This window comes from Silurus aristotelis (assembly GCF_946808225.1).
Source record: "Silurus aristotelis genome assembly, chromosome: 20".
NCBI classification, from domain to species: domain Eukaryota; kingdom Metazoa; phylum Chordata; class Actinopteri; order Siluriformes; family Siluridae; genus Silurus; species Silurus aristotelis.
The window spans coordinates 14,135,414-14,163,287 of NC_139593.1; the positions used below are offsets into that span (position 1 = coordinate 14,135,414).

A 27,874-nucleotide genomic window follows, 5' to 3' on the forward strand; every position below is an offset into this window, starting at 1 on the left:
AAAAGTCATGTTGTTCAAAACTTCTGCATACAGCTGATCTCCTGTTGAGTCGAGAAGAGGGTCAGGGTTGTATTGGGAAGGTTCTGCTTCATCCAAGCCACAAAGCTGCCTTCTTAAACCATCCCGTATCTCACCTTCATCCTCCACTGTCTGCTTTTTCTTATTGAAGAAACAGTAACTAAATGGACCATTGCATGTCCAGGGATTTATATCCAGCTTCTGTGTGGATCTCATCTGCTTTATATCCTTTTGCAATGGAAAATTCATACAATCTATTTTACTGTCCATGTTGCTTACAGACCATCCCATGGTCTGGGAGGACATTGAACCTTGGGAATAACTTTTTGACAGCGTCTTCTTTGAAGGCCTTCTCTGTAGTTGTGGCTCAGTTGCTTGCAAATGATCTTGCTGAATTCTGCCCAGTGATAGTGCTCTTGATTTCTCAATCAGTGCATCAGTACTTCTATAGGCAGCAGTTATTGCAACACTGGTACTTTGTGTTATCTCTTTGCCATGATTTAGACTATTGGCATCACACTGTTTTATCCCTTGAGAAATCGCATGGTTCTGTCTAAGAGGGACAAATGATTCTTGTCTTGGCCCACTGTTACTGGTGCTCTTTGACAGACGTAATTGAGGAGATAATGGTGGTGGTGCTGGAAGTGATATTGGTGGGGGTAGTGGTGGAGGTGGTAGAGGGACGGCACAGGGTTTGAAGTGCCTTGGTAAATTAGTAGGTAAGCTTCCTTCTCCTCTCAGCAGCATTCCGCGCTCTTCTGTGCAAGCTACACTAGAGAGACAAAAAGAATCATTAAGCGTCTGTTGGACAGCATGTGTCATCTTGCAGTCAGACATGAGCAAGTCCTCTGTACTTGCATTAGGTATTGCTTCACTGTGGCTCCTATTTAAAGATGAGCACTGACCAAGGATAAAACTTTGCTCTAACTCACACGTGAGACCAGAGAATGACCTTTGTTCAGAATGATTACCCTTTACTTTTAGATTTTGGACAGGTCTCTGAGCATGCAAATCAGGACTCCTCTTCAGCTTAGCAGGCAAAGTGGTTGAGTGGTAAATTTCGGGAACTCTTTGAGAAGCTGCATTGGGGAGAAGGAGTGAGGGTGAAGATGGCATGCAGGGACACTTTATTAGAATGTTCCCATTACCTTTAACCTTGTCTATAATAAGTGATGGGTTTTTGATATGCCTTTTGCTGTCATTTTTGCATACCCCTAGCCCTGCACTAAACAATTTGCCCCCCTGATGCATCTGACTGACTGTTAGATAGTTTATTAATTGCCTGTAAGCCTCACTTCCTTCTTTTGTATTAATACTTTTTACATGTTTTGCATGCAGATCACTTAGAATGTTGCTCCTTCGAGCTGTACCTGTAGTTTCCTTGACTTTGGATGGTCGAGCACTGAAGGATGGATTGGATCCTGGAGGATGTACATTTGGCAGCATCTTCCTAAGGAGAGCAGCATCTGCATGAGGGTGAAGGTCCCTTGATGTGAGCAGGAGAGAGGAGGAAGATCCAGAGAAAGAGCTCTTGCAGTCAGTGGTACAAAGTGGGGAGTCTGCTGGTGTTGCAGAAACACTACTTCCTGAACTGCCGCCAACATCCAGAGACGAGCATTGGGAACTCTGAAGAGAACTCAGAGCTTCGTTTTGCAAAGAAGATATCCTCTTGGCTAGGTGGTATTCACACAGTCGTGCCACTCCCTGTCGTAATGGCGGAAGGATCTGTTGATCTTCCTTATAGGTTTCATTCTGTTCAGTGTCTTTAATCTTCTTCGTTGGGAGACTTATATTACTTCCAGTTAGATCCTCTCTTGAACCAAGAGATTCTGCAACCTGACTCCCTGTAGGCTCATTTTCTGTTGGGGACTGTAGTCCTTGAAATCTTTCACAGAACTCCTTCACAACCAGTTGTCTTCTTCTATGACTTTCTCTTCCACTGAAGGTGTTATACTTGCCTGGTGCATCTTTATTTTTTTTTATTCGTCTTCCTTCAGTTGCTATTGCTTTCAATCGCTTTCCAGTATTCAAAAGGGTGCTTGAATGAGACTTGACCAGATATTTACCTAAGGACTTATCTGCCTTTGCTCCAGACTCCCTCTCTGGATTATCAGAAGGAGCTAGATTATGCATGGAAGGCACTGCTGTAGATTGAACTGCTAGTTCTCTGCGTCTCGAGGGACTGCGTGGTGGCTTGGGAATAGACACTCTGGTACAAGGGGAGACAGGGAATTCTGTCTTTTCCTCCTGAAGGGGCTGGTAGCCCTCTGTAGTGGCCACCAGAAGACGCATAGCATTCTCGGGTAACCTGTGGCCTGCAGTTTGTTCTGAGCTCTCTGTCATCTCTGAGGAGTTGGTCTCATTTCCTGAATCTGATGAGGACTCCTGGCTAAAAGCTCTTGATATGCCAGTTCCTGAAAATAAAAAGAATAGTCATGTGATTCTTTTATGCACTCTTTAGTGTCATTTTTTATTTTTACTACTGAGTTAATAATAACAGAAACACTAGGCGTATGCCTTGTTTTAAAAGCCTTGTGTCATTTTATATATTTTTTACGCATTTTAATTTTACATTACTTTTCACACTTTTTTTTCTATTGAACCTTTCTTTAGACGTCAAAGTTTTTTTTAAAACTTTGATTAATTACCAAATAAATTAACTTTAGTCCTTCATTCATTTGTGTTCAGCTCAACAAGGTATGTGTTAATTAAAGTAACTAGCAGTTGCAGTAAGTCCACTATTGGAATTTGCTGTATACCAAAATATGTTTAGTGAACACAGTAGTAATATAAAGACCTGCAATGCTGTTAGACTGAGACTGGGTGGTTTCCTCAGATACAGCAAGTGCTTCTAGTGCTTGAAGTGTATCCACAACAGCATGATCCAAGATTCTGACACTATTGCCCTCACCATGTGTGGGGACAGCATCAATCAGCGACACAGGAATGCTGTCATTGTCACAGCAACTTTGTAGACGGCTTTTACTCTCGGCTCCCTCCTCATCTGAACTGTCCCTGAATCCAGGCGGAGGTGCAGCAATGGCCATATTGAGTGAAAGGAGAATTGCATCATTTTCATCCTCATCATCATCCCCCACTGGAGGTGGAAGTTCAGTTAAATCTATAATATCATCACTGGAGCCAGAAAGCGTGAGAAATGTTATCTTGCTCGTTGGCAGCCCAACTTCACCCTCTCCAGGTACTGCAGGTGTGTCCTCTTCACAGCTAGCCTCATCCTCATCCTCCACATCATCAGCGGTCTCAGCGTAGCATAAATCGTGTAAGAGAGGCTCTTCGATACTTTCAGCATTGTCAAAGATTTTCCCCTCACCAATGTTGCTATAGACTACATGAGGTCTATTTTGAAATGTTGCTCCATCTGATGTGCAAAAAGCCACATCACTGTTGGAAATAAACGCAGGCCTTTCAAGCAACTCAGGACTCTCATCCATGAGGCGCTGATAACCAAGGTTCCGAGGGTTAACAGCATGCAAAAGTGGATCCCTGAATATAAAGGAAACCTTGGCACTCCTGGGAGAGTCCTGGGGTTGGTGCCTTACAGGTGAAAGTGTTGGAAATTGGGGACTTTTGCTTCGAACGTCCGACCTCTCTCCACTGTAGCTTGGATAAGGGGGTGGCAGAGGCTCTGGAATATAAGGAGCACATATGACCTCCTTTCTTGTTTGTTCCTGTTGATAATCTTCGGGCTGGTAAGAAGGTATGATCTCTTGATTGTTGAAATCTTCACAGGGACCCAAAGAGGTGCTGTATGACCACTGAAGTTCTTTAGAATCCTGGCCTGAAACGTAAATATAATCTCATCACTTTTATTAAGAAACCATGCTGTCCATCAACATTTTTAGGATATCTTACAAGCACTTACCACTGTCTATTTCTCCACTGCTGTTGCTGTTGGACATATTAAAAATAGAGCGGCGTGAGTCCACGAGAAGACGATAGTATCCAGCTGTTAGACAAGCCAGATTCATGGCATCATTGGACTCCATTATTAATGTGATAGGCTGTTTCAAAGAAAGTTTGAAACAGCATTAAATCCTATTTATGACTAAAACACAGTTTGAAAGCAGTTGTAATGATCATAATGCTTAATTGATGAGCAGACCAACAACTTTTATATACCTTGACGTCCAGAACATGTAGTTCTACCCGCACATTGACCTCATCTTCTGTAAGTATCTCAATGCGGTTAACATGGCTGAAGTCTGCCAACAGGGCCACTAGGTTTGTCTTGGCATTGATTACATGACTGATTCCATATCTCGGTCCTACAAGTAATGTAACACCGGTTTCCTTATCCCCTTGCTGTATATGAAATGGAAGCCAATAAAAAGAGAATTAAACTCTGTATAACTGTGTAATACTATAACCAAATATGTAAAAATTTAAAAGTTGCATAGTTATGATAATTATCTTACCACTAGAAGAGATTTAAATGCTCGTCCTCCATACAATCTCAAATCACTGAGATACTTCAAATAGTGAACCTTTGCTTGCAACATGGTCAACTGGAAAAACAAATGACAAGGTTATCATTGACATGGTAAACAATGCATTATTCCAAGGAATATGTAGATCATCATAGTGGTCCTGAAGAGATGATTTGATTATAATGTAACAGTGGATACACATATTATTAAACTCATTTTAAGGTGGAGGACATCTTAATGCATATTTAACAGTTTCTATATGAACTTGTGAATGTAACAAACATTTTGCCTTTGTTGACAACAATTTTTCTTGCCTTGCCTTTGAACCACTAGATGCCTCTCTTCTGACATTTTACCAAGCTCCAACATCATACTCTGAAAGATGTGACACCGGAGGCCACTGAAATGAGCTCTTGCTTATTCATATGATGGCAGTTTCTGAAGAGGTTTATTTACTATTGATTGTAGGCTCTGGCCCCTGATCACAATAAATGGATAATCACAAAATGACACGCACCTTTTTCCCAGGAGCTACTAGATTCTGATTGGTTTTCAGGATGTGAGTCAGAGCTTTTTTGATGTTCTTCTCCTTCATGCTGGAGAACACTGAGGGGGGTAGGAAATGTGCCAAACCCCACTGCTTCCTGTGGGACAGCATATGTGCACTGTGAGGACACTTGGCAGATTGCATATGGCAAAGCTTTTTTGTTTCTTGTTCACGTCCAAATCTGAATAACTGAGTGTATTATGTATCTATCGACCAGTATCTGTGTTATCTAATAATTGACTGTTCTAATATGTTAATTAAATGTAGTCTGCTACACTTTCCACAAGGACCATATTTATAATAAACTATAAACACATTTATATGCTATAATAAATTTTTATATCATTATGTTTTAAATGCATTACAATTTGTATCACTTCCTTTTTTACAGTGTAAAATGACAATATAATGCCGTATAAGTAGTCTAAATAACACATTGCCATTGTTAGTACTGTATATTACATTATATATTTATAAATATATAGTACATTGAGACCTGCCCAAGGGACAAAATTGCATAACTCTTTTTTTTTCAATGTGAGTTGCATGTTTTGGCGATAACATAAAATTGTAGAAAAGTTCACTATATTACCAAAAATACTTGGACAGCTGACCATCATACCCCCCATTTGAGCATTCCACAAACTATTGCACTTTTGGAAATATGACACAAACATACATCCCTTTACAGTGGGAAAAGCAACATTGGCCCAATCTACATCCACAGGACTAACAGCATGGACCCAATCCCAATGTGAATAACAACAAGGACTCAATTAACTTCTGCAGGACTTTGCACATGCATATGTTTGATGGTTTTATTGCATGCGGTACATTTCAGGTTGTTCTTGCGTTTGCATTTTCTATCATAACTGTAAATCTGTAGTTTATGTTTTGTATTTTTTTTTATCGTTGTCTTTATTGTTTATGTCATAGGCTGCTTGGGGTGTTCATAGAGTACGAATTTCATTGTATGGTATAAAATACTGTTTCCTGAACATATGACAATAAACTCTTAAATCCTGAATGATTTACAGACAGAGAATTTGCATAATTTGTACAGCATGCTTAGAAAACTGATGTAAGCAAATACTTAATGCATCTCTGAGTAACTTTCCCAGCATAAATATTAGCATAATTTACACATTTAAATTCCTTACTCTGAATTTGACCCAGCACGTGCTCCAGTATTTCGGTTGTCTTTAGAAAAAAATCACAAACTCATACCTCAAGAAAAAGACATGCATCTACACAACCTAAATAAGATTGGCCGAATGCTAGGGCAAAATCTTTTAAATACAAACAAAGTGACAGACACAAGTAGAAATGTTTAATTTGTCCTGAATAACTGTTTCATTTGTTTTCTATCCATTACTCTAGAATCTGGAATGCCACATATACAAAACAAAAACTGATTCGGTACGGATCTTTAAAAAATTTAGAAAAAGGTATTCATAAAAAGGATTAATTTGACTCGAACTTCAATACACACACTGTCATTTGAAACTCAATAAAGTATTTGATGAGAATACTGGCACTGCCCTGTAGTCCTTAAATGCTTTATTAATGAAAGTTACCCTGATGGAATGTGAAAGTTTGCTAATTTAAATCTGTAAATCAGAAGATCACTCAGTCATGCAGCTTCTGCTGTAAACAGTCTTATTTTAATTAGGTCTGAGAATAGACTGGTGAATAAAGGGAACCGACTTTCACTTAGACAGTTCTCTCCCAGGTCTGAAGAGGTGGGCAGTTGACTGAAGGCATACTCACTGAATGTACTTCATTGAGAACTTCTGTGTTGGCCGAGTAGTGAGGCTGAGGATGTACATCTGCAGAGCAGCGAGACGAAGAGCAGCGTCATACTTCAGTTCAGGGCCAAAGCGCTCCCGTACCACGTCATTACAGCTCTAAAGGAGAGAGGGTAATAAAACATGTTATGGCTCAATATCTTGTAATCAAAACCTAAAATAATTAAAGTCATGTTTATATGAGATTTGCCTCAGTTCTTGCGGCTGGTACATAGATCTTAATATGTGCTAATTAAAACGTTTCTTTTTTATTCCCTCTTTTGATTTAAATGATTGATTCATAAGTAGTTTTGTAGTAAGTATACATTTTGTTAATTTTGTCCAACAACATGTATACATTTAAAATCACACTCTTCGAATAAAACACAAATAATTATGATTCAGGTTAATCAATAGTTAACTGGGTACAGCTATTATGAATAGGATGATGTTTTAGGTGAAATCTCTGGTCTCTGAGCAACACTTCTGAGGAGAACGGGGGTGAGGACAAGAGCCAGGAGACTTTGCGTACAGGCTTTTAAAGGTCACACTTCTGCACAGATGTGCTTTTTCTTTTTTCTTTTTTTTTGCTTGGGTTGATGAGAAAAGAGAGGACAGAGAACGTAGGAACAGACCAAAACAGAAAACAGAGTAGACAGAAACAGACCAAAGGTGTGTGAAGTTCTTTTAGGTTTCAGCGTTTGAGATGAATTTACATTTAGCCTTATCATTAAGCCATCTAATTTGTATATGTTAAAAAAATATATATGTAAAATTGCTGATGTATTTAATATCAAATTCATTGTTTATCAATATTACAATACCTTATTTAATTCATTCATTCATTTATTCATTCATTCATTGTTAGTCAAATTAGCATTCAGACTTTAGCAGTATATGAACAATACAAACAAGAGCAATCAGTGCATATACTGTATACATATATGTCTTTTATTGCTAGTTTTTAATGCAATGTTACTTTAATGTCCTGTGTGTGGTTAAGGTGCTGGGATACTGATTAGAAGGTTGTGGATTCAAGCCCTGGTATTGCCAAGCTGCCATACTTGGGCCCTTAAACAAAGGCCCTTAATCCTCTGTGCTCCAGGGGCTCTGGATCATTGCTTCTAAACAAGCTGGCATATTAAATAATTTTACTGTGCTGTAATATATATGTGACAAATAAACTCTATTCTATTCTTCTATTTTGTGTACTTATGCTGTGGCATCCAGCGTAAAAACGTGCCAAATCGAACATGCGGATCATGAATACGGATCATCTGCTGTAGCGACCCCTAATGGGAGAAGCCGAAAGAAAGTTTACTGTTTTCACACTTTTCCCATTCAGTATAATTGTATGTCCCAAAGGCCCTGTATCACAATGAATGTTGTAGACATAATAATGTATCTCACTGTATAAATGGACTGATGCATTTTTCCCCTCACCTGGACATAAAGGTATTCAAAAGCCACTGCATCCCTTCTGAGCAAATCGACTGGATCCTTTGGAACGAAGCTGATTCTGAAATAACATTTCATTATGTGTGACCCTGGCCTCTGCGCAACCTATAAAGGTGGAGTAAGAATACGGTCAGCATAAAGACAAATGTGGACTGTAATTATTCCTTGGCAGGAAAATGATTGTGATTTAAAATAACTCACTCACACTCTATCATTCTTTACTTTTAGTGGCACTTCATATGACTCTTGTATAAATGATTCATTACAATGCATTTATAGCATGCCATAATGCCTGTCATAAGCTTAAAATAGACAGAATTTTTTAAAGCAGCATTCATTATAAATAATGCATAAAAGTATACAGAAAAAGCATGCTACTGCACATGTTCCCTACCTTGTTACTTACAGCGTTTTTTTATTTATAATGACAATAAAGTTGTAACAATCTGTAATGCATTTTGTTGTAGAATGCAGCCTACAAGTCATCTACCTTGGTTTTAAGGAGTACATATAAAAGCACTGCAGGTGTATTCTCCTACATCACAGCAATTTGTCGAAGATTACTATTCTGTATGTTGTTTATATTTATTCATGAAATGCATTTATAGGGAATTATACATGTAGGGGTTGATAGAACAAGCTCACAAGCAGTGGCCAAAATGTTAGAGGCCGAAAGAGGACATTTTCATTTTTGCTTACACGGTGACTCATATGAAATGTTTCCCGCGCTTAGTTGCATAAAGAGCCACCCACTCGATAAGCCTTCAGACCCTCATTAAAATCCAGAAGGTCTCCTATGTATGTGGTTTGGCCTGGCTTGATAAATAACGCCATGAGTGTAGTTCGTCCTGTGAATACCAATCCATGTGACTGATTCCTGCAAAATCCCAGCTGGTAAACCAATCCTGTGGCTGTTCACGGGACAAATAAGTCATATTGTTAAGCTGAAGGTGTTAAATATTTCTCTAACAGCAGCCCTGACAGTAGTTCCGAAAGTATACTGTATTTATTAATGTATTTTTTAATTTTTTTATATTATAGTTTCTGTAATACTAACAAACTCACACTTGCTACACGTGGGCAGATTTTTTTTTTAAGTGTGAATGATTGTAATTGCTGTTACATTTTGGATTTTTTGTGGGGAAGAAACGAGTCTTCAGTATCAGCACTTTAAATAGTATCAACTCGATGCTGAGGAGGAGGTCTCTAACTTGACAAGGTGCATTCAAAGATTTGTTAACAAAAACAGAGGAAAAAGACTGGCATTTAGAGCTATTATAAGATAATTGATAACACATATGAACTTGGCATATTGCTGTGGTGTAACAGGAATAAAACACTTTCTGATGTTATAGGAAAACATCAGATGCTTTGCATCGCATGCACCACATGACTTTTCCACTTTTCCTATAACATTGATATTTTTTTTTATGGTAAATTCTTTTTTATGTAAATTCCTAATATTATTTGATGATTACAGAAGAAGTATGATGGTTATGAGCCCATTGAAAACCTTAAAAGCATATTTGTGGTCTGACTTTGGTTATGATGTCTTAAATTTCTCAAACGGTCAATAAAACACGGTTATACTGTGGTTAGATTTAGTTTAGTTTCCATTTTAAGGTTTCCCATATAACTTTGTAATATTAGTGAAGTGGTTCATTAAATAAAATATTACAATACATAACATTACTGTGCACAAATAAAATTCTAGACACTTCTTGTATCTAGATGTTTCAAAAAACAAAAAGTAGCTTTTAGCAAATCATAAGGAAGACTGTTAATGCAGAATTTTTGTGAGTGGTGTTAGAAATCTACAAATCCCATACCATCACATTTAAATTAATTGGATTCACTGGTAGCCACAGCACATTTTTGCAAGCCTCAGCCACACTGGCTTTACAAATGCTCCTGAAAAAATTCTTACTACAGGATGTGGAAACACACCCATAAAAATAAACATATTTCTCACAAAAAAGCATTTCTTCTACTCTGTATTCATTCTTAAATGCTGTGCAGGCAGTTTTGCCACATTCTGGAGCAAAGTGCAGACACTATGTGTTCACTAAAATATGATGTAAAAGTTGTTAAAGATGTTCTCATTTTATGTCAGCTGAAAGAATCTCCTAATTCCTGATCATTTAGAAATCTACAGATGAGGAGAAAGGGCATTTTATCATGTATGTTTCACATAAAAATGTACTTGGTTTAACTCAGTTCCCCTAATGATGGAACAATTGTCTCAAATGATGCTATGACACAATAACATTTCAAAACCAGGCTCTTAATAAATTTAAAACAAAAAAAGATGACCTGTACCTCCTACCATCTCACAATTTGAGTATACTTACACTGTCCATTTTAACATAAATTTGTGTGTGTGTGTGTGTGTGTGTGTGTGTGTGTGTGTGTGTGTGTGTGTGTGTGTGTGTGTGGCTTTCTAAGAAACATCTTACAAATCGAGAGCTTAAGGTTTACCACACAATTAGGCAAAAACAAATTTGTACTTTTTAATATTTGATTTATAGAGTTCACTCCAATGTATGAGTGCACATCGTGAGGTCCAGAGACAGAGCGTCACCACTCGCACTTCCCCCGCAAGAGACTATATGCAGCTCTCCAATTCAAAGCCCAAGGAAGTGATGGATATAAGGACCGTCACCTTCAATTGAGGGACTTATACGAAAAGTTCCTGACCGATGTGGACCTTGGGGGGGGCGGGGGGGGAGGGTTTGAAAGACTGATCCCTTAGCAGACTATTTGGCAGCCTGGAAACTCCTGCCAAAAGTGTCTCAATTGGTCCTGCGCACTGTAGAAAGAGGCTTCAAGACTCAGTTCGGGCTTCTGCCACCTCGGTTCAATGGGTGTTTCCCACTCTGGTGGGTCCTAAGCAGGCTCTGGTCATGGAACAAGAAGTAAACACTCTCTTAAGGAAGGAGGCCATCGAGTTGGTCCCTCCCTTGACAGAGAGTCTGGGTTCTACAGCCTTCATAGTTCCCAAGAGGGATGGTGGGCTGTGTCCCATTTTAGATCTGCATTAGCTGAATTGCTCACTCATTAAGCTCAGGTTCAAGATGCTCATGCTGAAACAAGACGTGGCTTAAATCAGGTCCGTGGACTTGTTAATTACGATAGATCTGAAGGATGCGCACTTCCACATACCCACCCTTCCTCTACACAGGAAGATTCTAAGGTTTGCTTTCGGGGGTGAAGTTTACCAATTCCGTTTAATCTCACAAAGTGTGGATGCTGCTCTGGCTCCTTTGAGACCCCAGGTCATCCACATAATAAATTATTTCGACAATTGGTTGATATTAGCTCAATCAAAGCACTTGGTAATTCAGCATCGAGCTGTCGTTCTCACCCACATAAAGAAGTTGGGTATAAGACTGAAAGCCAAGGTGTAGTGTGGGTTTTGACCACAATGCAGGCACATTTGTCACATTCCTGCTTGGATCCTCACGGCCGTCAAGAGAGAAAGAGAAGGCCAGTCACTCACTGTAAAGCAGTTTCAAAGACTCCAGGCATTCCCCAGACATGGCCAGTGCCTTTCTCTACTCCAGGCCAGAGTATGTTCCCAAGGTGCCATCTGTTTCCCAACAACCAGTCGTGCTCCAGGCATTCTATCCCCTTATCCTCCTTATTCTATCCTCCTATACCAGAAGAAGCTAAATCAGGTGTGTGAGCATTGGATACATACATTCACAGGATGGCCCTGTGGAGGAAGTTGGACCAGCTGTTCGTCTGCTAAGGTCCATATAAGAAGGGTCTTTCTGCAGACAAGCAGGCCCTAGCAGGTGGATTGTGGATGCTATCTCCTCCTCTTTTGAGTCCTCTGGTCTCCCTGCACCTTTTGGGGTCAAGGTTCACTCTGACAGAGTGTGGACATTTGCAACGCTGCGGGCTGGTCCACCCCTCTGACCCTCATCAGGTCTTACAGACTTGACCTTAGCGTCACTACTGGCCCTTTAGTCCTTGAACCTAGTTGTTGATGCAGATCAAATTCTAAAGTGGAACGTCTCTAGGTTATGTATGTAACCCTGGTTCCCTGAGGGAACGAGCTGCTTTGTCTCGGTGCCACACTCCCTGCATCCCTGCAAGCGCTTCCTTCCCTCTTCTAAGCTAGTGCCGTCTTCACTGCATGTGCGTTTATAGCTTCCTGGTCCTTCCATTGGACAGATCATGGTCATTGGACATGGTTCAGAGCATGGCCAGAAAGCGTTGTTGACGCAGCGTCTTGTTCCCTCTAGGAACAAGACGCAGACCTCACCTTAAATATTACAAACCGCACATTTTATAAATATGTATGGTAAGCCAAAATTTTAGCAACAGACAAGGATACACCCAAAAAAAAGAGACACATACACACACAAAAGCATTTCTTAGAACTGGAGTGCCATAGTATGTTATAGGAATTTATGTAATTCCTAACATATTTTAGTCCATGAAATCCTAGCATATGATTTATGCTTAAAAAAAGTGAATATCACCTCCTGAAGGGTTTTCCCAAGCAGCCACACATATTCAGGGAAATATAAATGTGTTAGTCATTTGTCAACCTTTCTGAAGTGACATAAAAAGTCCCCTTTATTTCCAAGGTCTTGAAATAGCTCTCTTATATTGCATAATTAAAAAGAAATGCCAGGTGGCAGATTGAGGTCCATTTCTAAGTAGTAAAATGATACAATGTTTAACATTGATTTACTTATTGTAATTGTAATTGTAATTATTGTTATATATTTTTTTTTACCAGAGTTAACATCTCCTGTTCATGCAGCAGCAGCAGTCTGCTCCCAAAGTCCTCCGTCCTCTGCTCCAGCACGAGCGAGAAATGCTCAATGCACTTGATAGACAGCTTCTCTTGCAGCGTCATGATGACATCCTATATCACACAATGACAAAAGCACATAGACAACTCAGCGCACACAAGATCAGATATTATACATACACGCTCAGACAGTAAAATCTGAATGTAAAATGCACACAGTGGATTTTATTACATTTTGGGAAGTGGGAAAATTACACGTTTAGACTGCAAACAAGAAAATTACCTTGATGGATGTGCTGTTGTCAAAGCGAAACGATTTGGTCTGTCCATTCTCAAGGTACACCTTTAAGACATTTGGCATGAAGAGTAGAGAGTTGTCCTTCACAGTGTCCTGCAAAGAAGCCAAGATCTGTCTGATGTTTCATTGACGTAATGTTTTTCGATCCTGAGCATGGTATTCATTCACATGGAAAATACACAATATGAACTGGATAATGATCTATATTTTGTGATGCAATAAGCGTATTGTGATAAGGATTTGAACTATTTCAAGAACATGAAAAGCTACCAAGTTTCTACAGAAGAACTTGGTACTGTACAGTTATATTATATCGATATATTAAAAGAATGTGGACACCCAATAGTCACACCTATTTGTGCTTGAGGAACATCCTATTTTAAAAACATGAGCATTGATATGGAGTTGGTCCTCTATTTAGTTCCATAATGTCTTTAGCAGTGGTGGACAAAGCACACAAACCATGTACTTGAGTTGTAGAGATACAGTAAGTAAAATATGACTCCAGTAAACGTATAAGTGCTTCATTTAAACTTTCACTTGAGTAAAAGCGCAAAGGTATTTGCCTTCAAATGTACTTAAGTATCCAAAGTAATAAGATTTATTACGGCTACAATGTTCCTATTATTATTTTTGTCACAAGAATCTTTGCTTAATCAACTCAGTTTATGTGAAAAGACTGTAATGTTACTCTTCGTACACCAATTATTACATGCTGTTGGTAATTTTTTGGAAATTTGAATATGATAAAGGACAGTATAAATGCATCGTTGAACTGAACAGATTATAAATCAAGATATGCCTGTCATAAACATGTCTTTACGTACAATCACATAGTATAAGCGTTGTGAGCTTTAAACTATCTTTAAAGTAAAAATACTCATATTTTTACAATTTTTTAAATTTTTTATGCATGTTTGATCTACAATACACAAGACTGTACACTTTGATTAGTCCACACTTAGCCAATACAGCTGCAGAACTTACCGGAAGCTGCCCGTTAATGATGACCTCCTCAGCAAATCGTACTTTCACCGGGTTTGATTTCAGTTTGGCTTTTTTGGCCGCACTGATAAAGGCTGATTTGGGAGACTGAAAGGAAAAATACAGAATTCAAGTTTTCACAGCCACACCTATTTATAACAGTGTCTGATTTAAAGCATTCTTTTGTAAATCTTCATTTGACATTGAATTCTGGGGTCTGATTGTGCAGAAGGTGATTGGTTTTTAACAACAGCAGCTCAAACAGTAGTTCAGTTACATGCAAAACCATAAAAATATTTTATTTATATAAAAAAAGTTCATATAAATGCACTCATTGATATATTATTGGAAGAATAGCAACAGCTCATTCAGTATATTCTACAAGCACTAATTAAGAGTGCTTCAGGTTAACATTGCAAAACAAAAGTTTGCTATACGGACATGTTTACAATAACATTTCTGGAAGAAATTTTCAGTGTCAGCACTTTGAAAGAGTCACTTTGGAAGAGCCTTTAGGATAAAGGCTTTTTCTTAGCATTTTTGGATTCTTTAAGAGAAAAGCAAAATGGAAACGGATGGAAGTGTTTATGGCTGAAACAAGAAAAAAGTGACAATAGCAACTAATTTCCACAACATTAAATAAAACAAACTTAATTGACAAAATGGGTATTGTTGGTAATTAAGGTGAATAAAACACTATAATAGCAAAAAACTGGCAACAGCATCTCAGAGTTTTTTAGAGTTCATTCATATCTCATGCATCAATTTAACCTAACACACTAGCCCAAACACTGAAGTGGGTGTGCTCTCAGTAAATTTCCCTTTTCAGTCCATTTTTATAACTAGACATTGTCCCAAAAGCAGCCATTTTATTCCTTACAAAATCTGTCATTGTTAAAGCTAATGCAACCATATACAGTGGCTGAGTAGCTGGGATGAACTCGACAGCGGCTTTCTGGGATTTGAAAGCCTTCAGGTCACTTGCACAGAAGCGCTGAGCTTAACACTGACAATGCTGACAGTATGTTGTGTTCCTTCGATCTCTTATGATAACTGGAGACCTGCCCTTGGTGTCAGTTTGCTGACAAAGTAACAACAGGATAATTAATTGGCTTTGTTTTTCAGTGGGACAGAAAAGCCAAGCCGTCACCCTTCTAAAAAGAAAAGGCATAATTATGTGGGGTCGAATGCCAAAATGATACTCATTAAGGCTCTTGAATTGAATAACAATGCATACAGTTGCAATTTTATAGATGTTTTTTTTTTTTAACAAGAATTTTAAATGGACCACAAAGCCAGTATTTCCAGAGTGATGCCAGACTTTTTTTTAAGGTTATATCCAAGTTATATCCAATACTAAACTTGTTGGTGAGGCAAATAGAGCCATAGTGCCTATTTTTTGTTCTGCACATAAATACACATTATAAAAATGGAAAAAGCATAATTTCAAGATCTTCACTCTTTATTTGTCCCAGGCATTCTTTACTAAACATTAAATTTTTATGACCACACAATATCTAATATCTATCCTTCTTCATAATAATTATAATTATGCAGTAAATATTATGATTTTATAAAAGGAACAATGGCTGAACCCCCATGCAGAAACTTGACACTAATTGATGTGGTAAATGCTTTCTTAAGGTTTTCTTCTTTCAGATAATAGAAATTAGTTAACTCACTGGGTACGGCTGAACAACAGTCAAGAGGATGGATTCCTTACAGCTCCTGTGAAGAGAAACCACAAAAACAAATAACTTACACACACACACATTTAAACATTCTTAGGGAAAGATCTTAAGAAGAAATTAGAGATTATTACATGAAATGAAAAGAACACACTCGCCTGGCTTCCTAGACTACTACTACAGATACGCATGCAAGCCCATAACAAGCACTCCAGGCAATCTCTAGAGAGCATCATATAGGAATAAATTCGAATCCTTTAAATGTTGCACTCCAAACTCCTGCTGTTGCACGCTTTCATTTCTGCCTAAGATGGTTTTTAATTTGCATAAATGTCACTAACCTCTTCTTTTTCGCTCAACACTATTTCATCCATTTTCATCCGGTTGGCATCTCACTTATTATTTTTGTTTTATGACTAGTAATTATGAGCCAAGACCACAGAGACACAAGTGTGAGAAAAAAACATGTTATTGCCTTTGATTTTATTACTTTTGGCTGCCAGAAGCGAGGGTACTTTTTTTTTCAGCCCTTTCTGCATGCAGAGCATGTGATAAGTGGATGGATGGATGGATGGATGGATGGATGGATGGATGGATGGAAGGATGGATGGATGGATGGAAGGATGGATGGATGGTTGGATGGATATATGGATAAATAAATAAATGGATGAATGGATAGATAGATAGATAGATAGATAGATAGATAGATAGATAGATAGATAGATAGATAGATAGATAGATAGATAGATAGATAAACTGATGGCGGATAAACTAATGGTTGGGTGAACGGGATGCACGGAATGATGAACTGATTAATGGATCAATTGATTGCAGATAGATGGATTCATGAATGGTTTGACAAATGATAGATCAAAATTAGATAGGCCTGTGTATCAGTTATTTAATGAATGGATGAATGTGATAAATGGACAATCACATAAAATATGACCTGTTGGTGCATGGGCAGAGTGTGCATAAATAGATAGCCTGATTATTAGATGGATGAATGATTGGTTGTTGACTGAATGGCTGACTGGAGGGCTGGATGACTGGCTTGATAGATGGATGGATGGATGGATGGATGGATGTACAGATGGATAAATCGATGGATGGATTGAGTAACTGAGAAATGGAAGATATTTTAAATTCTAAATAACAGCTAAAATAAACAGATTTTATGGCAAAGCAGACATACTGAAAGAAAATCATACAATGTATTTTTTTTATTGAAAACAAAAAAAAGGCTTGTGTTTAGCATGTTTTTATTAAAATCACTTAAAATATGTAAAGACTTTGGCTCTGATGGATGGATGGATTAGTGGATAGATGTAGGAAAAAATGGGGAATATAATGATTGGCTTGATGGCTAAAAATATAGACAGAGGTGTAAATGGCTAGCTGGATGGATGAATGGATGGATGGATGGATGGATGGATGGATGGAATAATAGATGGATAGATTAATAAACTAATAGCTAGAAGGATAAACGGACAGATGTATAAATAAAAAAATGCATATAGGGATGGCTGGCTAAATTGATGAATGGATACGTGTATAAAACAATAGGTGGATAGATAAATGTAATAATTGCTGGATAATGAATTGATTGATGAATAGATGAACTAATGGGTAGATGGGTGGATCATGTATGTATGGATGGATTGGATGAATGGATAAACAGAGATGGAAGTTAAAAGCACCTGACAAGGTCAATGACTCGTTCTCTTGGTACTGCGGCCACTTCTTCCTCATGTATCATTATTATTTCATCTCCTGGTATCAGCTTTCCTTCTGATGGGCCTCCTATTAGTAAGAACACACACACACACACACACACACACACACACACACACACACACACACACACACACACACACACACACACACACACACACACACACCACACACATACACCATGTATCCTTTTGTGATGAAGAGATGTATATAGTCGATCTACACTGTTCATTCAGTGTCTGCATACAAGGTTGTGACCATTTGTAACTTGATATAACACCTGCTGAAGTTTATGATTTTTAGACTGATCTTTGTACAAAAACCTTTGAGCTAGTGACTTTTAACTTTCTCTTCTCAGATTTACACACAAACTAGCTTTTGTTTGAAATGACCACAATGATTTCATATGCTCCATTTATTTCTCTTGAGATGTGCTCTCGATAGTGTGCTCATTAGCAAAAGTGCTGCACAAAGTCTTATGAGTTTTTGTTGTCTCTGGTCATTCGGAAATGGTTTGCTATGGGTTCACTGATCAGGTCAACGCAAGCCTATTTATCACTTTGCAATTTCAAGTTTAATGTGTACTGATTTCGAAATGCCATTAAAATCATTTCTCAGGGCCAGCAATACACTACAGACTATAAGTGTCGGGATGCATTTTAATAAGAAAATCTCAAATAGTTACACCGTTAAAGTTCTAGATTATAATGTAAATGTAAAATTTGGATCAATACATCAATATTATTGCAAATATAAAAATTATCAATAATAAGTCAGCAACAAATTGCTTATAACTGAAAAAGGAAAGAAGCTGGTGAATGAAATGGAGTTTATGTTGTTCGAAAAATGATGTATAAATAATCACTCTGATGCTTGAATCATTCTCATCAACATTAACATCGCCATCATCATCTTCATAATCATCAATATCACCATCATCAACATGTCACCATCAGCACTGTCAACATCGTCCTATTCATTGCCATAATCAACATTATTATCGTTGTTGTCATCATCACCATTGCTATTGTCATAATCATCATCATCATCGTCATCACCATCATCACCATCATCATCATTATCATAAGGCTAAGCCTATGATAAGATACTGAAGGAAGTATGTCACATATGACACAATAAAATCTTAATAAATCATATTGTATGGTAGCAGATTCAACAGTATCATCAAATATCATATTGTATTTTGCTGAACCCCTAATAGATTAAACCATCCTACAAATGTGCATATACCCCTTTAATATATTCTTCCAGCTTTTAGAACAGGCAGCTTGGTTTTAAAGAGAAAATTGGGTCTTGTGTATATTATTTTGCTGAACCACTCAAGGCTATGATGGATCTTCTGTATTCTGTTAAAAATATTACTTGTTCTGAACAAATAATGGAACACTTTTATAGCTTTTGCAATATTTGCACAAACTAACATCATCAATCAAAAGAATGTGAAATATATTGTTATTCAGCATAACCATGATACTGGCCATTATAATTATCAGTTATTATGAAACAATCATATTATCTGATACCAATTCACCACTGCTTTGAATGAAACAGAACGTTGTACATGTTTACCTGGAGTGACGGAGCGCACCACTACAGGTTTTTCACTACCAGCCACGAAGCCAAAACCCAGCACAGGATCTCTTCTCATCTCGACTCGGCGAGGAGCAGGAGGAACAACCTGCACACCCTCCATACGCATCTCCTCGAGAGATCCGCTCTGAGACACTCGTCTGAAGAACAAGAGACATTGGGTTGTACCACTATTATCATTTAGTTTAACAAAACGTACAAACGTTCAAATTCTCAATTTGATCTTTAATGATTTCGAAAGTGAACTGAAACAGAATGTTAGAGAGATCAACACATCAATAACAAATTCAATATACTGTACAGCTCACTATCAAATCACTTTGATGGAATTAATGAATATTTTTTTATTTACATTTTACATTCTGAGGTTTTGTATGAATCAAATATATAGGCACCCATGCAGAAAATGTTCAATAAGTAATCGTTAAATATAATACAAATAAGAAATACTGTATAGCTGTATTTAAAATACATACTAAAAAATATTTATCTGGGAGTTGATAGCTTCAAGAACCACCTTTAACATTAATATCTTGATCAATCATTTTCTGTATGCCTTTATCAGTCTCTCCATTGCAGTGGAGGAAAAGTTTGGCTCAATCATCTTTACAGTGTTGCTTCAGTTCATTGAGGCTTCATTGAGGCAACTGTTTATTATCTGTTAACGTCCTGCCACAGCATTTTATTTATTGAAGTCAGGACAATGTCTGGGCCAAATGCGACACCATCATTTTATTCCTTTTCAGCCATTCTGTTGTTCTCTTGCTGGTGTGCTTGTGATCACTGTCCTGTTGCAGAATCCAGCAGCAAAAGGCTAAAAATGTAACTTTTATAACAATGGTCACTCTTGATAATGATCAATTAATCAACAGCATTTGTTTGGCAGCACATGGCTACTACTTAGCCTTTTAATTCCTATGGAAGTAGAATAATTTTCACATATGGCTCATTTAATATCATCTTGTTCATCTGAAATTGTTTTAACCTCATATTTGTTTAACTTTCCCCCTTTTTATCTTTTTATCTTTTATCTACCTAATATCTAATATTGTAGAGTTCAATGAGGGTGCACATTCTTTTTCACGTGAGTGCACCACTTTCGCTATGTAGCTAGCTAGCTAGCTAGCTAGCTAGATTATAGATAGATGATAGCTAGCTAGCTAGCTAGCTAGATGATAGATAGATAGATAGATAGATAGATAGATAGATAGATAGATAGATAGATAGATAGATAGATAGATAGATAGATAGATAGATAGATAGATAGATAGATAGATAAATGTTTGTGTCTGCACATTATATAAATAGTGTTTTTGTTCCCTGTGCATTGTTACAAAATCAGACATGCGTTTTGGTTGATTGAGATATTACATGCATAATAAATGTATAAAAAATAAAAATTTAACAAAAATGTTTTAATCTTAAGCACAGAGTAAACAATGGCAGACGATGGTAGCGTTAACTTTGACTGTGCTGAAATGAACTGGAAGGGAGATTTGGGAATACCAGGGTGCCAGATTGCTGTGCTGTGGAAGCATATGAGCTCATTCTGCTTGGGAAAAAGTCATTTCCAGAAGCATAAGAGCCACCTGCTGCAGGGAATATTCCCTCTATTTCTCTTTTGGCCAGGGGAAGATAATACTACTTTAGTTATTAACTCATTCTCTTGTGTATGGACAGAAAAGCCTTTTACAAATAAGATATTCATTCTTTGCTTATCTCTTTTCGCACCTATCCCCTGTCTATTTCCCGCTTGCCTGTACAATACACATCAGTGCAAATGAGAAAATCTCCAAAGGTTGCAGGGTTGAAAAAACAGATTTAGGAGACATTGTTCAAGTAGAAGAAGGTGCTAGTTGTCTACTTAAATGTGAAGTAAGTCCAATATATGTTAAGCTATACATCATTTGTTTAGTTTTTATAAGATGAAGGCCTTATTCTCTTCAGATTCAGATCAGATTCATCCAATTCAATATTTTCTGTAGAACTTTGAAGCTACTCGGCCAAAAGCTTTCTTTAAAAATAAAAAATAAAATCTTACATAAATGTTACTTAATTTCAAAAGAAATTCACAATAAAAGTATGCATTATTTTTTGTTTTCATTGTTGACTTCAGTAAATTACAAACCAGCACTTAGCAATGTGTATTTTTATTTGATTTTTTTTATTTACTATTTCTAAGAATCAGCAAAACATTGAGAAATACCAGTGAAACAGCTGCATAGCCATCTCTGAATGTAAAACACTTCCTCTGACTAAATATGGACGTATATTGATGAAATATTATACAGCCCCAATAGGAAGTCATGTTCAGGTGAACTGGTTTTGGTACAAATGATAACTGTTTGTGAAATAGCATCGGGGACAAAACCGCAGTATAAATATTGGAGGATTGTGTGTATAATGGGGTCTAAATGAATAAATCAGGAAGGAAAATATAGATTGTGGGATTATGTTGCTATTAGTAAGGAGCTATATTACACTCCAGAGTGTGTATCCACAATTTTTTTTCAAGCCAAGCCATTTGGCAAAGTGGGTCATGGCTGATGAGACAAATGTAGACGATTTTTGGACTTATTTTGTCCATAAAAACCTGCTTTGTGCCCTAAGAACAACATATCCATGGTGAAACATGGTGGTGGCAGCATCATGCTATGAGGCTGCCTCTTTATTTTTAGCAATGACTGCGGCTTTATTTAAGAAAAATCTATACAGTATCTTGATTTATAAATATATATACTACTTTCTTTCGGCTTCTCCCGTTAGGGGTCGCCACAGCGGATCCTCCGCATGTTTGATTTGGCACATGTTTTACGCTGGATGCCCTTCCTAACGCAACCCTCCCCAATTTATCCGGGCTTGGGACCGGCACTAAGAGTGGCTGGGGATGGATTTATAAATATATATAATGGTACAAAACATGAAGGTGTCTTCTTGTTAAAGGTGAAGATAAATGGCAGTTGTCTAAAATTACAAAATAGACAATTAAATTTAATTAAAAATGCCATGGTTAATAAATGTAAGCCTATATAATCTATAGTAGACTTACTCAAAACATTAGACAAATCTAAGGTTAGACAGAGACTCACAAAAAACAAGGAATCAGTAAACAGTATGATGTAGAGAGGTACCAGAAATTGATCGAAAAACAAACTATTAATCTTAGTGAATAAAATCAGACTGGGAAACACTGAGAATCACTTCATCGTATGTTCAGATTATATACTGTATATATACAGGTAGTCCTCTACTTACGATGGAGATACGTTACGACAACCCCATCGTAAGTCGAAGACGGTGCTATGACTGTGACAGTCTTTCCTGCTACATGCTGATTTATTTTCTGCTTTAAACTGATGGCTTTCCTCTTGTTTTTTTCACTACCAGCAGGAGACTTACTTTAAAGGCATGCTTTTATCACTAAATTTGATATCATATATATATATATATATATATATATATATATACCGTACAAGGGCTGTAAAAATAAATAATAATGATAATAATAATAATAATAATAATAATAATAATAATAATAATAATAATAATAATAATAATAATAATAATTTGAACGCAAATTCATTTTAACGGCACTAATTTTATTAACGCATGATTATTTCAGGGCGCATTTCTGTTTGACCATTTTTATAAAAATATAAATAAATATAAAAGGCAAAATTAAATCCATCAACACACATTTATACACGACGTCCTTTCTTTTTACTCGAATAAAAAAATAAAGTAAAAACCTCCACATAAAAATTATTTTTAATCCCTAAACATTTGTTTAACTGATGCGGAAAGTCTCAAATCAAGCACCGAAGTTCGTCATGATGCACACATCCGGCAATTAAAACCGTCTGTGTGGAAACATAGCAAAAGTTCAGTTTTGTGTCCTGATGATTTATGTAATTTAAACCATTATAATTACTTTAAAACATTTAGAAGAGTATTTTTACACAAGCTAGACTGTTTGAGCAACTGGCTCAGTGCAAAGTAAGAGAAGTAATAGGAACCTGTGGTTTTTCTATGTTCTTTTTTCTGTGTTTAATAGATATGTTTTTTATGCTCTATTTTTAGGGTGGTTTTAGTAATAATAAACATACATTTACATAAAGCATCCATATTTGTCCATACCCATGTTGATTAGAGTATTAAAAAAACTTTAAGTACCTATATATACCTATATATATATATATATATATATATATATATATATATATATATATATATATATATATATATATATGACTAATAACGTGTGGAAACGATGCATTTTCTGTCACAGTGGAGTCTATTTGACTCGAGCGTACAACAAAGACAGGTTGTGGTAATGGCTATTAGGTAACAAATCAATGCCAGAGTGTAAGCAGAGGACAAAGACAGGGTGAGTGAAAGACAAGGCAAGAGAAATAAAGGAGAGTGTTTCTTTCAGTGAAGAAATATTTTTAGAGACACTGTCATAATTCTGTGAGAAGAAAGAGCAGGCACAACTCCACTCTACATTATACAGTGTGATGTGGATGTGGTGGTGCAGTGGAGTGTATACATTGCTGACAGAAGAGCAGACTTGAATTCAAGTGAATTAAAATTGCAGATCAGTAAAAAAAAACCGCGATCAAAGTGAACATCGTAACCCGTGTAACAGTTTAAAAATGAATGACATTAAAGTGCCATTGGTTATGATTAGTGGATGGTGGTAAAACTGCTCAAGTTCAAATATGGTTTAATGTGTTAATCCTAAAATTGCCTCAGAGCAGTGTAGCTTTCCAACGCAGTGATAAACTGTTGGTACAAACGACTTCCTGTACCGCTCCTTTCTGCAGCCAAGCTGAATGAATCTTCTGGGAGAGGAGCTCTGTGTTTTTTATCAATAGGTCATAGAGGGGATGCTGTTTATTTTCCAGAATGGCTGTGAGTTTACTAAGTGTCCTTTTTTTCACCACCACCTCAAAACCATACTGAGCAGCCCAAGATAGAGCCAGCCCTCTTGATCAGTTTGGTTAAGTTTTTTCCCCAGCTATGATGCATTCCTCTGAAACATACTTTTGCAAAATAAGACTGCACTGGCTACTACAGACTGTTGGTAGATCTCTAAAATCTTACTGCAAACATTAAAGGACATGAGCTTCATCAGGAAGTTGAGTCCGCTCGTTTCTTTTCTGTACCCAGATTCTGAGTTGACCTTTCAGTTCATCTTTTTGTCCAAATGTACACAAAGGTTTCAATAGGCATTAATCAGCTCAACATCTTGGCCCACCTTTTTTTCTAGATCTTCAAATCAAATCTCGGCACATAATCCATACTTTTAATTGAATTTGTCCACAGAAACATGCAACTGTAATATCATCAGACTGTGCAGTCTTTAAACTTCAGCAGACTGCAGTGTGATCTGAATTCCAAGGCAAGCATTTTATTAAATACCCATTTGTTTGATATCTACCAAATTACAAACCATGAAATCCACTACATATAGGTTAACTCTATTTATCAAGATGGAACAGAGATGCCAACGAGCAAATGAGTGAAATGTTCCGTAAAATGCAGTGTACTCTCCATCTGTTACTGCCTTTGTGAACACACACAGTTAAAATGCTGATTGCATCATCAGTCTTGAATACAGATGCAAAATACTAAATAAAGAATAAATCCATTGATTTTCTCTTTTTCGGTTCAAATAAACCTTGTTTTTAAATGAAGTTGTTTTCAATGTTTCACCTGATGAGTTTTTCCAGAATGCTCATAATGAAGCATTTGTGTGCCAGATGTTTGTGGGAAGCTTTTCTTTATGTCAGCTTCGTTGACATTATTTAATTAAATAAGCAATTTCTAAAGCATAATGCATGCATTTGAATATTCTGTATGCAAAATCTAATCTTAATGAGGTCCTCAATAAATGCGATGCATTTCTTCATAAATGCAGTACTTCAGTAAGTGATTGCAGGAAATTCATTTTAGTACCTTCCCCCACAATTTATAACATATGACTGCTATATATTAAACTTCCCTTTTTTATAATTTTCACCATATAACCTTTAAACAACTGAGATTTAATGGAACAGTGATTAACCACGATTAATAGAATGCCTATTGTTATTATAAAAAAAAAACTACAAAGTTTATAATGAGGGATTAAACAGATAACAACATTCTGATAAAAACATTCTGTAGTTACCAAAACGTTCTCTCATTCATCGCAGCCCAAGAAATGCAGCTACAGTGTTTAATCAAGACACAATCTAACATTGAATTAGAAGAAATCTAAACTAGGTACAGTAACTAAAAAATAAATAAGATAGTTTGCAAAATAAACTAAAAAATTTATTTTGTACAAATACAGCAGTTTTTGGAAGCCCAGAGTTTGCTTGAGACCTTTTTTTTCCAATTTGGTGTTTAAAGCAATATTGTCTGAAGCCTTGAAAACTTACTTGATAAAACAGTCCCTGGTGTCACGTGCAGAGGTCATGTCCCATTCATATGATGCAGCTCCCTGCATTCCAGCCCAGCTGCCAGAGGGCGGAGGCCAGACGGTGGATTTATTCTTATGGCTGAAGCGAAGCAAAAAATAAAGTGATTATCTAAAAAAAAAAGTACCTTGCCATATTCAATGATTGAAATAATGACTAAAGTGTAACATAGCTTTAAATTGAATAATGTCATTAGCACTTTCACATTTCGAATTTTGCACTTCGTGTATGACATACTATCTGACTTATCTCCCAATTACACATCTGGCACCGTGATCTATTTCAACAAACTGCCATGAACAGGAAATTGGAAAGCCTGCGATGGCCTTGACTGTTAATTAACATAATGATGTAATTGAGATATTGCGGCACTGATGTGCTACCTTTCCATAATTCCTACTGAGGAATGAAATTGGCTGTTTGTTGGTCAGGGAAAAACTCAATTCTTAAAATCAATACAAGTAAATATTAATTGTGCTTGCTAAATAAAACATGTCCTTATTGCAAAATCCTTGATGACATTCATGCAAATTAGAAGCAGTGAAGAAACAAACCTGTATAAAAACTTATGGTAATGGGTGTTTATTTTAGTTATTTAATTACTTATTTATTTTCAAATCTCACCTGACCAGCATATGTATTTATTTATTTTCATTACCATTGATTTACTTTTAATATGATATAGTGACATATTAATAATATAAAATTGTATTTTTAAGAAAAAAATTATAAATAAATAAAAGAAAAGCACAGACAATTTTGCTAATTGGCTCATTGACTGTGTCATTGCTGGAATACTAATAATAAAAAAAATCAACCTTAACCCACATACTACAATTTTCTTCATAGAACAATACATTGTTCAGGTTTTTATTTTGTATTATTACTGATGAATGTCTGTAGCCTTGATAGGTATTATATAGTGATTTAAAAGAATGGTATAAATCTAGATTGAATACCACTTTAGTTTGATGGTTGACACATGGGCTTCATAAATAATTACTGTAGTATTGAATGGTGCTTCAAAAATGGAGCACCAGCACTTCGGTTGAAGAGGTCTCAATTCCAGTCTCTTATGAGAACTAGATATGAGATGTTAAAAGAAAATTTTTTTTAGCAGCTTTCATTGCAGGTTCACTAATTGCGGTTTCACTTGCTCAATTTTTTATTAATTTATTATATATTTTTATTTCTATTTGGGTCACCTGCCAATTCCCACCCTTCAGCCATCTTTCCCTTGTCACAACAGCTACGAGTTGGGGGGAGTGAAACCTAACTATCTTCTTCCGCATAACTGAACTTACAGGATAAATCTGTTGTTATGTTATTATCACAAGAAAGGTACTTTTTACTTGTCACATGTACTTTACAGCACAGTGAAACGCTTTCTTTGCATATCCTAGCAATGTTAGGAAGCTGAAGTCAGAGCGCAGGATCAGCCATGTTACAGCATCCCTGAAGCACAGAGGGTTAAGGGCTTGTTTGAGGGCCCCAAGCATGACGGGTTGGCAATACCGGGACTTAAACCCCTGATCTTTCGATCAGAAACCCAAAGCCTTAACCACTGTGCTACTATCTACACCGACAGGAAGTGTCATTGAGAGAAAGAGTATGTAATTTGTCTCACCAAGAGCACAAATCACACTCACGATCTCCTGATGATAATGTTTCTCTTTCATCAGTGTGTTACCATTGTGCAACACTGAAATGCAATCACTGTTTATTAGCAGCAATGTATCATCCCAAAATAATTCCACAAGCATTGTTTTATAAAATATCAGGGATTATAAGCAAGTATTATAAACACTGCTTATAAATGTACCATGAAGACCTACTGTAGGTACTATTAAAAATAAATTATTACCAAAAGTGCATAATGAAAGGATCAGAAATACGGTGATATATGTTGCTCATGATCTTATGTTTAGGATACATTATATGAACAAAAGTACTGGGACACCTGACTTTCACAGCCATGAGTGGTTCTTTTCCAAACTGTTATCGCAGCACTGGAGGCACACAATTTGAAGCAGTAGGAGACCCAAACCTGTTCAAGCATGACAGTA

At 36.8% G+C, this 27,874-nt stretch overlaps 1 protein-coding gene across 17 annotated transcripts in view; it reads right to left on the minus strand.

Moving 5' to 3' along the window:
* The window catches only part of LOC310715669 (FERM and PDZ domain-containing protein 4-like), a 63,193-nt gene that overhangs the window by 1,160 nt on the left and 34,159 nt on the right, over nt 1-27,874 (minus strand). For 5 of the 17 annotated variants that reach the window (XM_083522244.1, XM_083522257.1, XM_083522253.1 and 2 more), the window contains 15 exons: nt 25,770-25,889; nt 19,321-19,481; nt 17,697-17,799; nt 15,991-16,036; nt 14,312-14,416; nt 13,310-13,417; nt 13,009-13,140; nt 8,244-8,363; nt 6,784-6,920; nt 4,984-5,110; nt 4,455-4,544; nt 4,159-4,341; nt 3,902-4,040; nt 2,816-3,817; nt 1-2,432 (listed from right to left, as the gene is read on the minus strand). The exon at nt 1-2,432 is cut by the window's left edge and continues 1,160 nt beyond it. In XM_083522244.1, coding sequence (XP_083378370.1) covers nt 1-2,432; nt 2,816-3,817; nt 3,902-4,040; nt 4,159-4,341; nt 4,455-4,544; nt 4,984-5,110; nt 6,784-6,920; nt 8,244-8,363; nt 13,009-13,140; nt 13,310-13,417; nt 14,312-14,416; nt 15,991-16,036; nt 17,697-17,799; nt 19,321-19,481; nt 25,770-25,889 — 5,005 coding nt within the window. The remainder of the gene's footprint in view (nt 2,433-2,815; nt 3,818-3,901; nt 4,041-4,158; nt 4,342-4,454; nt 4,545-4,983; nt 5,111-6,783; nt 6,921-8,243; nt 8,364-13,008; nt 13,141-13,309; nt 13,418-14,311; nt 14,417-15,990; nt 16,037-17,696; nt 17,800-19,320; nt 19,482-25,769; nt 25,890-27,874) is intronic. The other 12 variants (XM_083522255.1, XM_083522259.1, XM_083522258.1 and 9 more) reach the window with 5 other exon arrangements.